We start from the raw sequence: 12,258 nt of genomic DNA, 5'->3' as shown, positions 1-12,258 counted from the left end.
CCTACAGTGTAACTAGGTTCACCAGATCTTTCCATAAATGTTTGTCACTATAATTTACAGAATCTTGGCTTTCATTTAATAATGTATTAGATTGTGAGAGTTGTAGTCCTTGTTTGTTTCGTTGAGCTTCAAAGACTACAATGTATGGTCATTGATGGAAGTCCAAACTCTTAACTTGGTGTTCTATATATCTGAAATGTCCTTTGCTAGTAGACCATTTTTTGACACAACCGTCTTTCAATTTAGGAGTTGATTCCCAGATGCACAAACATTAAAAAAATCATTAAGATTTAGAAATTTTGTTAAAGCATCTTTGTTCTGATGGAACCGCTTTTATGTACAAAACAGGATCATGTGTTATGTCAGCTGAATAGGACATCTTCATGATATAGGACACAAATATCTGATGGTTAAAGCAGTGTAAATTTTGGTAGGATATTATGACTCTCCGTCTCACCAATTTGAGGTCCAATACCTTACTATATTCCAAGGTAATGAGAACTCTTCTTCATAATACCGTGTTGAGTCCGTGATCTAATCTTATTTTCCCTGTCATCTCACAATTTAAATCCTTGAGGACACTTATTTTTCCTTTCATAGATTTGCTGCTCTTGTCCTGCCACTAGTTGTGGTTTGGTTTTAGAATATCAGATTAGTCGACGCACTTCCCAGGGGATGCGTTTGATTGCTGAGCTGTTGGTTGGTTGAGAATGCCAGATTAGCGAATGAGCTTCTAATAGGATGGTGTTAGCAAGCATACAAAGCCTGCACAGTTATATGATGCTTAATTTAGAATTCCAGTGGTCTTTGATTAAGAGCACTCCTCAGATTTAAATTCCTATGTTTTTTTTATCATGTATCACTCTGTACAAGATCTTTCGCTAGATCTCTCTGACAGGAACAATTTCAGTGCTGGAACGCCCTAATCAGACAGACCTTCACACTTTAGAAGTATTGTATCGTTATCATCATTATCAAAGAGGGAATCTCCATTACTATCATGTAAATTTAGACATTATCTCCCAACGAGAACTATTTTACTTCTGGTCACTTATATAAACTCCCCAGTTGTTATTTGACCATCAAGATGAGTTTCTTATTCCACTGTGTGACTGTTAGGATGCCTTGCTCTCTGAATGGTAGCACATACTGATGTTTAAACCTTTTCTTTTCAATCAAACTAAGGGTCTCAAAAAATGTTTGCACTCCATGTTTTCAATCGGGAAACTGCATTTTTGGTTCCTATAAATGGAAATTGTTAAATTTGATTCTGAATTACCTATTGTCTTTTATTGCTTTTAAGTGCCTGCCGATATAGAGCCCTGAGGTCCGTCTGAGCATAGTAATATTGCATGCAAATGTTATGTGCCTATTTTGTTTGTATATCTGTTACAAGTGTATTTTTGATTTAGGTGTATTTAAAGTATAAAATCAATTATTTTTCTTCTAGCCTATACACAAGAACACTTTACCTTAAATACAGGCCAAAAGTGAAGGTAAGTTATTACATCAAGTGCATTCAAAATAACATTTAACTTGGAAATAGTAAATTTTGCTTGCTATATAATCATAAAGGAAGGAGAATGTAGGGTGCTTATTAGTAGGCTCTTCACTATATTAAAATACATTTTACTTCTATAGATAGGCTTCCAATAAAAATGATTAGGCAGTGTTATTCATCTCAGTGTTCTACAAACAAAATGTAATTTAAGTAAACATGCTTTTTAAACTAGTAAACGTAAGACCGTAAGCACTAGTACTATATGGTCCCTCTTTCACACTGAATGATTAAGCACGTTTTTAAAATGAATAAACATAAAGCTGTGAAAACTAGTACTATATGGCCCTGCTCGCACACTGAATGAGGTACTTCATTATGTTGATAAAGGTTCCAATCTTATAATTTCCATTTCTAGTTCTTTTAACTCCTTCAACGCTCATGACGAGGTCAGCTCGTCATGAGCCAGGGTGCTGGTGTGCTCATGACGAGCTCGTCATGACCGTTAGAGCGCTTGCACGCTGGGCAAATTCCCCTGCTGTGCGAGAGTTCTAAGGAAACGGGTGTGGTCATGACGAGCTCAGCTCGTCATGAGCACACGATCACCGTGCTGCATGACGAGCTGAGCTCGTCATGAGCACGGGGGCGCTGTGCGCGCCCACCCTCCCCCCCAGCACAGCGGGGAAATGTGCCCCGCAGGGAAGGTGTTAAAAAATTAAGCCCCAGCCTTGGGCCAAAACAAAATGACCTTTAACCCCTTCAATATTCAATTTTCAGTTTTGTCCTTTCGAAGCAGGTTTCCCTTTAAATTTATGGAAAAAGTCTTATCTAAGCTCTTCCTCACGGGTCTTCTTGTCTCTGCTGTGGTATCTTCTTATCCGGGGGTTTTGTTATGGTGGTTGTTCTTGCCCTGCCTGGACCTAGAGAATGTGTTCATCTACTCCTGGTAAATCCCTGCCACTGCATGGCTGAGCTGGGGACACATTATGGCTGTGTCAATGTGGAAGTTTCCTAAGATTGTGGATCTACACCATTTTCCTCAATGACAAACCATATCGGCCACAGTCAATTTTGTAGAATCCCTTTGTTCCTGCTATTTGAGAGGTAATCCTAGAAGAACAGAGGGAGCTTGATGACTTGTAGTGACTATTTCCCTGTACAGAATGTGCATCGAACAGGAGGTCAAAGACTGAGGTACTGTGGTCCGACCCGGTAGATCCATTACATCTGACGGTACTTTTCCTGCAGAGTAAGTAGATCTACGACACGCGGTAACACTTAAAGGATTCTATACCAGCTAGTTCCTGGTCCTTTGAATGGGCATATAAGATGTTTTCACTTCCCATTCTGTTTTCAAGGACTTTTTAGCTTTGTATCTTGCACTGCATATCGGTGTGGATGGCTCTGTTCTGTGGAACTTGATAGATCAGCAGGTCCGGCTATTATCATAGAACAATGATTAATTTGAATTTTATTGAACTAGTGCATTTGTACAATCGTACAGCTAGTAACATACAAGTTAGTGGATGAACGATTGGATCAGCATAAGCATTACTGTGGAAAGAAACAGTGTGGATTACATGCACTGAATACAGCAATGTTGACTCTTCCTTCCTGTGGAGTGGTGTATCGAGAGGGGGAAACCATGCAAATAGGGAGTTAAGACTACTTAGGGTTTTGCATGTGCCCACTTGAGGAAAGGAGCAAGTAACCGTGACAAATAGTTGCTTCTAAGCAGGGGTGACAGTAGTTAGGAGATGGCATGTTCGGTGCACGATGGCCCTTCTGCAGAGGGCGGGGGTGTTTTTGGTTTGAGCCTGTTAACTCTCAATGAGCTTGTCCCAGCAAAAGGGGTATTTCAGGAGTCCCCTTATCTCTTCGTGCCAGAGTAGCATACATTTAGTTGCAACCCAAAAGACGACTATGCGAAGCCACACAGAGTTGAAAGAAGCATAGTGGCCTTCCAAAGGCATTTGATAAGAGATCCTTTCCAGCAGAAGAGCTAAGTGCAGGAAACGAGTCAATGCTTTGTGATTTTGGAGCTTTTGAAAAAACATATGGTGCAAACATCCCCACTACGCAGGTTGCTATGCCTTGATAGTTGGCCTAATTGATCACTACTGATGTTCAAAAAGGGGCCAACTCTGGTCATGTAAAAAAAAAATGCTGCATTTCCAAACTTAATAACAGGCATCGAGGACAACAAGCATTGGCTCCTGGAAAGAATGATCTTATCTTTCATGGGGTCAAGAAGATGCAATGCAGAACATAGAACTATATTACTAGAAACCGCAGGTGAGCCAGTATATGGCCCCATTCACCGTTGTTGAACTCTCTACCAAACTCTGCTTCCTATCTGTCTGAAATTGGGAAACAGCGTGTGGGCAACAAGCACCTTAGCCAACCACCTAATGAAGTGCCAGCACGTGCCCAAAGTGTGGATCACCTGCTTTACCGCATGCAGAGGAGTTTCATTAGCTGTGACATGCCAGCGATATCGCAATTTATAAGTTAATGCAGTATAAGTCCAAAATTGGCCATGTTGTATTTTTCCCTAAGCTTTTCAAAGGTAAGTATGTGTCTGTAAGTGTCTGGCCTGGAATAGGTGGCCCAAGGTCTCCAGTCTATGACATTGTTTCAGGTTGGCAAGAGCGCATCCAATATGCGCCAGGCTCAGGAGTAGGATGGACAAATGAGAACCCGTGCTGTGAGGATCAAGGCTCTGCAATAGCATATGTAAATTACCCTTAATAGATGGGGGAGGGCCCAGCAGATTGCCCCTCTGAACAAAAGAGCTGGAGCACCTTTGCAGGTGTTCATGGCGCCAGTGCTGTTGCAGTGTCTTCAAGGCACACACTGCTGACCCAGCAGCAAAGCCTCTGTAGCTGAGAAGCAAGATTATCTTAGAAAGATCAAACCTGCCCTGCCAGTGGTAGCGACCGCTAGAATGATATCTGACTGCAGAACTCTGCGGCAGCATGCGGCACGTCACCATCAAGCAAAATTGGATCTTCATGGTAGGCACGTATACCTAGGTATTGGAAGGTATGTCGCTGGCGCTGGAGCATACGGCTCCCTATATACAGTGTCACTTCTGGAGCAGTGGAGCATAAGGGAAGAGGCAGGATTTCTGCCAGTTAATCTGTAGGCCCAGTACTTTGTGAAAGACACCTAGGGCTATCACAATGTCTGTGCAGCCTGCAGCGAAATCCTTGGAGTATAACAGCACATAGTCTGTATAAAGGGATACAGTGTTCAATCTGTCTTCCAGGGGGATGTCTCGGGCGATCTTTTCGCTGCGTAAACGAATGGCAATTGGCTCCATCGCCAGTGCAAAGAGGAGAGGGGAAAATGGACAGCCCTCTCTGGTGCTCCAGTAGATAGTGATATTGACCAAGATATGGTGTCCATGAAGGACCTGCACTCAAGGAAGCGTGTAAAGCAGTTGAATAAATTTGAGCATACATCTGACTCTTATCTGTTGGAGGAACACACAAGATACCTCCAAGTCGGTGGAGTCCGAGGCCTTATTCAGATCCTGGACCATACATACCGATCTGGGGAAAGCATAAGGGGCATACTCCATAACCCGAAACAGGCATCAGATATTCAAATGCGTACTTCTCTCCGGGACAAAGCCATTCTAGGTTAATCAAATATTACTGGGGGACCCACCCATGAGCACCCACAAACCTGTCCCAAGCAGTACATTTGCCCACAAGAAAATTGAAACCACTTTACAAAGGCAAAATCCAACCATTTCTTATTCTGTGAGCCTGGAAGAAGAATTTACCCTTGTAAATTTCTTTAGGATGAATGGCGGATCAAAATCCATTTTAAAGGTTATGAAACTGTACTGCAAGACAGGGCCCAAAAGCGTATAGCATGGGAGAAAAAAAGGGTAGGGAGAAACTAGAGCAGCTGGAACACCAGATAACTGCCCTAGAAAGGCAAGCCATAGCCACACCAGACCCATTGTTTACCTGGCAATTAGAAGCCCTTAGATTGGAATACCGTGACCTGGCTCACAATGCAGCTAAACAGAGGCTAGCTGCACTACTCCGACTTTACGAGGTCGGTGACGAAGAGGGAAAACTGTTGGCTCGGTTGAGCAGGAAAGAAGCTGAGACTAGATGGGTAAGATCCATTGTAGATGACCAGAGAGTTACTCCACTGACGATCAGCTAGTTACAGCATTCGCCACACACTATAAAGCATTTTGCGGAATGAGACCCAATTAGTGGATCAGCATCTATTGATTATCTAAAAGACATTCATACCCCCAGATTGATTGAGGACAACATGAAAGGGCTGGATGAAGGCATGACACTCATGGAAGCGAGGGAGGCTGTGGCTAGTCTGCACCCACGAAGAACCCCAGGCCCGAACGCAATACCCGATAAGCTCTTTAAACGATGTAAAGACTTATTGAGCCCCAACCTACTAGGCCTCTATCAAGGTTCATATAATGAGTGCATACTTCCCTTAGACCTCTGGACGTCCACAATAGTGTCCTTACATAAGGAAGGTAAACCTAGGGATAGGTGTGACTCATACTGCCCCATTTCCATATTGAACACAGAGGTCCAAATCCTAGCGAAGATTTTGGCAGCATGACCTTTATGCATAATATCGACCCTCGTCCTCTTCAACCAGTCTGGGTTTATGCCCGGCCAGGCCACCCGATAGAATCTCCGCAGAACATACAACTGGTTGATGGCTGTCAAGGACTGCAACACCCCATATGTCTTCCTGTTGTTAGATGCAGAAAAGTATTTGATGCGGTGCGCTGGCCCTTTTTAGATTCCACTCTGGGCAAATTTGGATTTGGCCCAAACTTTAGGAAATGGGTGACATTATTATACAATTCCTGGCTGTGCAGGTTAATGGCAGGCTATTCCAGGACTTCCTTGTTGAGAGCGGGACTAAACAGGGGTGCCCCGTCTCTTCTCATGTTCGTATTGATAGTGGAACCCTTAGCGTGTATCATTAGACAGCACAGCACCACCATTGCTGCAAGAAGACGGATCGTGCCCTCCATGTGAGCAGATCTCGCTTAGTACCGCACCTATCATTTAAGGACAATTCGTTCTAGGTGCACACATTTCAAGTTTATAATTAAAGTCTGCCATCTAAGCAAGACACATCGTTTGATTTTTTTAACGTGGTTTCGATCATCCATTCATCCATCATTAAGATCGGACTCTCGTTTTTAATTTCCCGATATTCTCCTACTCCACTTCACATTTGGATTGTTTGATCTACTGAATCCACATCCATAGGACTGATACGCCATAAATTAGAAATCTTTCTATAAGAGATATTGTATTCCTCTTTCCCGGGCTATTCTCACCGGACTGACAGTAAATGTGTTTTTTTTTCCTGATGAAGGCATCACTAACGCCGAAACGCGCGTCGAAAAACTGACAAAACAATTTTGCCACAGCATTATCTACTCTCAATAGCACTGAAATTTGAAGATTTGTTTGTTTTTTATATATGTATGCAGAAAAAATAACTATTTATTTGTATTGTGTTTTTAATGAAATGAATGATTTGATGAATAAAATACTTTCATAGTTTTTTACATTATTTGTTTTTAATCCTTTTTAGATATTTGTGTGTAGAATTAGCCTTACATTGACTATTTGGACACTGCTTTGATATAGATTGTACATGTACTTGATTGTCTAGGAATTTATTTTCACACTGTGATTAGACAGCACCCTGGGTACGGGGCTTCAGGGCTACTCATGTTTATAATGAGGACGAGAAGGTATCCCTGCACACTGGCTACATTCTCCTATTTGTAACAGAACCCAACACCACGATTCCTACCTTGTTCTAAATAATGGATGACTGTCCAGTTTTCACTCTATAAGATCAACTAGCACAAGTGTGTACTGTACAGCCCTGGACGCATAGTAGAGTGGCCTTACCTACCAGGGGACCTACAAGTAGCCACGGAATGCTTTAAATATCTTTTTTATCGAGTTTTTCTTACACCCCATGCTGGGTCTGCCACACACACACCACATTCTGCAGGTGTTAAACAAATCTAAGCAGGATGCGGATAGATGGAGAGACCTGCCCCTCACCATAATGGGCCAGGTGGTCATGTTTAAAATGATTACTCTGCCTCGGTTTCTATATGTTCTCCAGAATACCAATCTCCCTCTCCCCAGAACAATATTCGGGGAAGTAGACTTCGAACTACAATCACTGTTGTGGCTAAGGGGGCCCCAAGGATTGCCCTAAGGACACTACAACGTAATCCTTACAATGGTGGGTTGGCATTGCTAGATATTGAAGCCTATTGTTCGGCAGTGCATCTGACCCCCATTAACGACTGGATACATGTGGCTTGGGATCACGCCACATACAGACTAGAACAGGAGACACTGACAACCCACGTTCTTGCACTATATATATGGAAGAAAGGGAACACATAGGTTGCTTCCGATGACATGAGTTACCATGGAATTGTAGAAAAGGGCAACTGGGGTGGGCCCATAAAATTACTAGGGCAACTCTGCTGTGGAAAGGGAAATGGCTCAAGGAACTGGATAAGCTACAGGGTTTTGAAACCTGGCATACGGTGGGGATTTCCACTGTTGGGGATGTCATTGATTAGGGTGAATTCAAATCCTTTCCCACCTTCTGCACCAACGTCAAGTTACATTGATCCCAATTTCTTAACTATGCCCGGCTGCACCACGCATGGAGGGTGGAAGGAGTGGCAGGGACGGCCCACCCAGAATATGTACCATTTGAGGGGGCAGTACTCCAGGAAGCGCTTGCGACCAAGGCAGTATCACTCACTTACAAAACACTGAACAATAACATGCCCGACACTCTTCGCAAACTTAGGGAGACATTGGGGAGATGATCTGGGTACTATGGAGGACATGGACTGGGAGGCGGCCCTGATGCACCCCAGAGAAGTTCAGATCAAAGCCAGATTGCGCCTCGTTGAGTATAAAATCCTTCACAGGACATATTGTGATCGAGCCAGGCTACGTAAAATGGATCAGGCTGAGAACCCAAGCTGCCAGTGCTGCCACACTGCAGTGGGAGATCTTTTACACATGCTATGGGGCTGCCCTAACATACAGTTATACTGAGGTACGATAATTATAGAACTGAATGCTGTACAGAAGGTATCCCGTCCAGTGGACCCAATGTTCATCCTTCTGAGCGGGATGCTCAGAAGGATGAACATTGGGTCATGGATGTTGATGTGGCCAGACCTCAATTACTCTTTTTGTGCCCTGGGCCAAGTGGTAGCAAAGCGTGACGTGGGAAGACACTGGGGTACACAAGACACTCGACGAATGGAGGAGAGGTATGGACCTGTACATGGCGGCTAAAAGAGTCACATACATGAGTAAAGGGTGCCCAAAGAAATTCAGTAAGCTCTAGGGTAGCTGGTTGAATCATTATCGTTTAGCACATCGAGACAAAGGGATACAGTTTCAGATGACGGGGAGCCAAATTAGCAGTGGCCCTCGTACGGGAGTGCCGCCTGGGAACTGTGCTACAGTTAGTAAACTAGGGGAAGAGAAACACTTAACTTTACACCCTATGTTTTCTGAAATGTGTGACCACTGAGGCTGTGATGATTAGACTTCTCATGACTGACCTATGTGCGATCTTTTGTTACTATTTTGCAGGTTGTATGTTTCTCCTGAAACTTGCAACACAATAATAATATTTCTTTTAAAAATCCATATTAAAGTTCCCAGTAAACTGTGGTGAATGCAATAAATTAAAGTCGTTTTGGGCTTTCTCTGTCTTTCTCTTTCAGAACAGCTTTGAAATTCACAAATATTTTAATTCATAAACAAGGCACATCTTAATTTTTCAAAGTGCTGTCCTTCGTATTAAATGTATTAAAAGTGCTAGTCTATATCTGAGATGCTTCCCAGCCTCTATCAAGTTGTTCCAAAGTAAAGCTTTATAGATCAGACCAAAAGTGCCTCTTTGATTCTCTCGTTTTAGACCAATATTAAATAATGTCAAATCAAAATGATTAGAAGCATTTCCCATTATTATTTTACTACCAGCATTGTGGGTCAACTCTTACATTCTCTTAGTGTTCTGTTAGTAATTTGAAAGTTTTATAAGCATAAGTCAATATATATTTCATAGTATATTTTTAAATAATACTTTGTACCCTCCCAAATTTGGGAGCTGAGATATTTGACTTGCCAACTACTACTGCTTTACGGAGCACATTTGATTAGCACAAACTTGGTAGCATAAAATATCAATAATTTTGTGATTTCCTGCTGGGTTCTGTTGCTAAATTCCATTACTCTTGGTTTGACTTACTCTGGAAAATTATGCAAAGGTAGCCTGTTCCTGCTTGCAAAGTGTTACATTCGGATCAATACTGAGCACTTGCATGTATGTGTGTTGAGTTGATGTGATGTACCTTGTCCATGACCAAATCTGAAGACTATTAGATATTAGTGGAATCAGATACTTACCATTTTTAAACAAAAATCCCAGAATTCTATATAAGTGTACATTAGTGGGACAGACATTTTGCTTGGGTCCCCTTTTTGATAGGAAATGCCTAATGCTTGCATCTGGTAAGACGCACAGTCCAAAAATGGGAGTGCTCTGTTGAGTCCTCACCTGTCTCCTCCCAGTATCTTTGTACCTGGCTGCTGCCTCTGTGGGATTGACGTGTCTTTAAAATGGGCTTGGTTTTATCTGCACAAGTGATATACTTAACCGTATTGTTCTTCCATTTTTCGACAGTTTGCTTTTGGGATATGGCCAGTGATCCTTGTTGAGCGGCCAAAGAAGAACTGATGGGCGCGACCATGCTGCTGATGGCAAAGACAACCAAGGCAAAACTTGCTGAAAGATGGAGACATTCGGGTTGCGTGATCATGCAGAAGTGTCATATGAAGCACTGCCGCCAAGTTCCACTGCAGTAAAGGGACTATTTATGTATAATTGTTTGCAAGTGGTACTGCCAGGTACAGCACAAAGAGGAGTGGATGATTCAAGGGGAACTGTGCTTTTCTGAATAGATGGTGTTAAAACCTAATGAATAAGATATTCTTTTATATTTTGGATCATTCCCAAAATAAGGCTTGGCCTTTTGGGTGGAAGCGGGTTTGTGCGTTGCCATGGAAAATTGACGTTTTTTGAGATGAGATGTACATTTTCTTTTTTTATTGATTATTGGTTTGTATTTAACAAATGCAGCAAGAGAAGGAGGTTGTGGCTGACTTGAACTTTTCGCCCATTCATCACCACTAAAGACCAAGTATATATACAATATGGACATTTGATCAAAATTGGATTGTGGTATTAATAGTTTGTGGAAGGACTGTATTTGCTGACACCAATGTTCTTTTATTATGTTAATGTGCAATGGACATCAGTTGTTTTACATCTGCTTTTGGTTGTCAATAACAGCAATGTGAAGTTGGCCTAAATCAGCTATTTTTAAGCATGGTCTGTCTCATTTTACAAGTGTGTTTGTGCTTCCTAAACTTGCTGCCAGTAACCTTTATATTGACAAAAAAAAAGATTGTGGTGTCTGCCACAATAGGAGGCACCATAGCTCTCTAATATTTACTGCCACATGCCTGATGATTGAACAACTTCAGTAAAGAATGGATGACCCAATCGCCTAAATGTTCCTTTCTTTTCAAGAGAAGCCTTTTGTAGTGGTGTAAAAATAGTTTGTCTTAAGGTCCACTGTCTATCGATGGTGTAACATGTCCTGCACAATAAGAGTGTAGAAACTACACAAGCTCAAAGACTTCGGCCTTTGTCTTCTAGTAGTGCTGCGTGGTCGCTCTTGTAGAACTTGCCACACTCATGCACCGGCTTCTTTTCACTCTCAGTGGAGCTACTAATTAAGGTGTAAACCAATAGTCACTGATTCCAACTTGCTGGAAATCCATTATGGTGAGAATGTTTAAGACTATGCATCCACTCTGGGCACATTTTAGAGCTTTTTTATGCAAGTATTCCTCCTGTAGACCAGGATCCAGTTTCACGCCACAAATTTCAATGCAAAAATATCAAAGTATTTTGTATCATCTCCATTTCATCCTCCATTTCCCTCCGGTGTCAAACCCTCGTTTTGCCAAATGATGTAAAAATAAAAACTTACATCTCCATATTTAACTTGTACTTATTTCTTTCATATTTGGAGTATCTGTATGTCATCTGGCTTGTTGCCCTTGATGTTCCTTAATGTCCTGGACTGGGGTTTAACAGCAATGCTTGACGAAGAACCAAATGTCCCCCGGTTCCACTGCCTCCAGGGTAATTTGGTTTGGCCAGTGTCCTTATTCAGACTTTTTTTGTGAGAGGAAACCTAGCTCTATCTGCAAAGTTTAATTGTATCACTGACACTTGTTGTCGAAAACCGTAATACCAAAACCTATATTTTCAGATTTTACATGTAACACTTGCAAATGAGTATTCACAAAGGAAGGCAATATATAGGAGAGGAGAAAAACATGGGGAAATGTATTTCACCCAAAATGATTAAATATGGAAGCAAAAGAGTGAAAACCATAAGTAAAACCTGCAAATGAATAGTTGAGATCAGGTACACAAACAAAAGAAAGACAATGGAGAAAGAGAAGCTAAAGGAGAGAGGGGAAAGGGGAAAATGCACAGAAATAATACAATTTCTTAAACCTGTAGATGCAAGTACGGGGCCAATGTATAGGTGGCAGTTCATAATTTTGTGTGCTGGAACAAGAGAGCTGGGACCTGAG

General features: G+C 42.0%; 1 protein-coding gene across 4 annotated transcripts in view; it reads left to right on the top strand.

Annotated features, from left to right (window-relative positions):
• The window catches only part of ACER3 (alkaline ceramidase 3), a 188,465-nt gene extending 176,814 nt beyond the window's left edge, over positions 1-11,651 (top strand). For all 4 annotated transcript variants that reach the window (XM_078658514.1, XM_078658515.1, XM_078658516.1 and 1 more), the window contains exons 10-11: positions 1,451-1,496; positions 10,268-11,651. In XM_078658514.1, coding sequence (XP_078514640.1) covers positions 1,451-1,496; positions 10,268-10,321 — 100 coding nt within the window. In that variant the 3' untranslated portion in view covers positions 10,322-11,651. The remainder of the gene's footprint in view (positions 1-1,450; positions 1,497-10,267) is intronic.
• Positions 11,652-12,258: the final 607 nt, after the last annotated feature.

Source organism: Lissotriton helveticus, chromosome 8 (assembly GCF_964261635.1).
Source record: "Lissotriton helveticus chromosome 8, aLisHel1.1, whole genome shotgun sequence".
Taxonomy (NCBI): Eukaryota; Metazoa; Chordata; class Amphibia; order Caudata; family Salamandridae; genus Lissotriton; species Lissotriton helveticus.
This window is presented reverse-complemented; position numbering and strand designations above follow the sequence as displayed.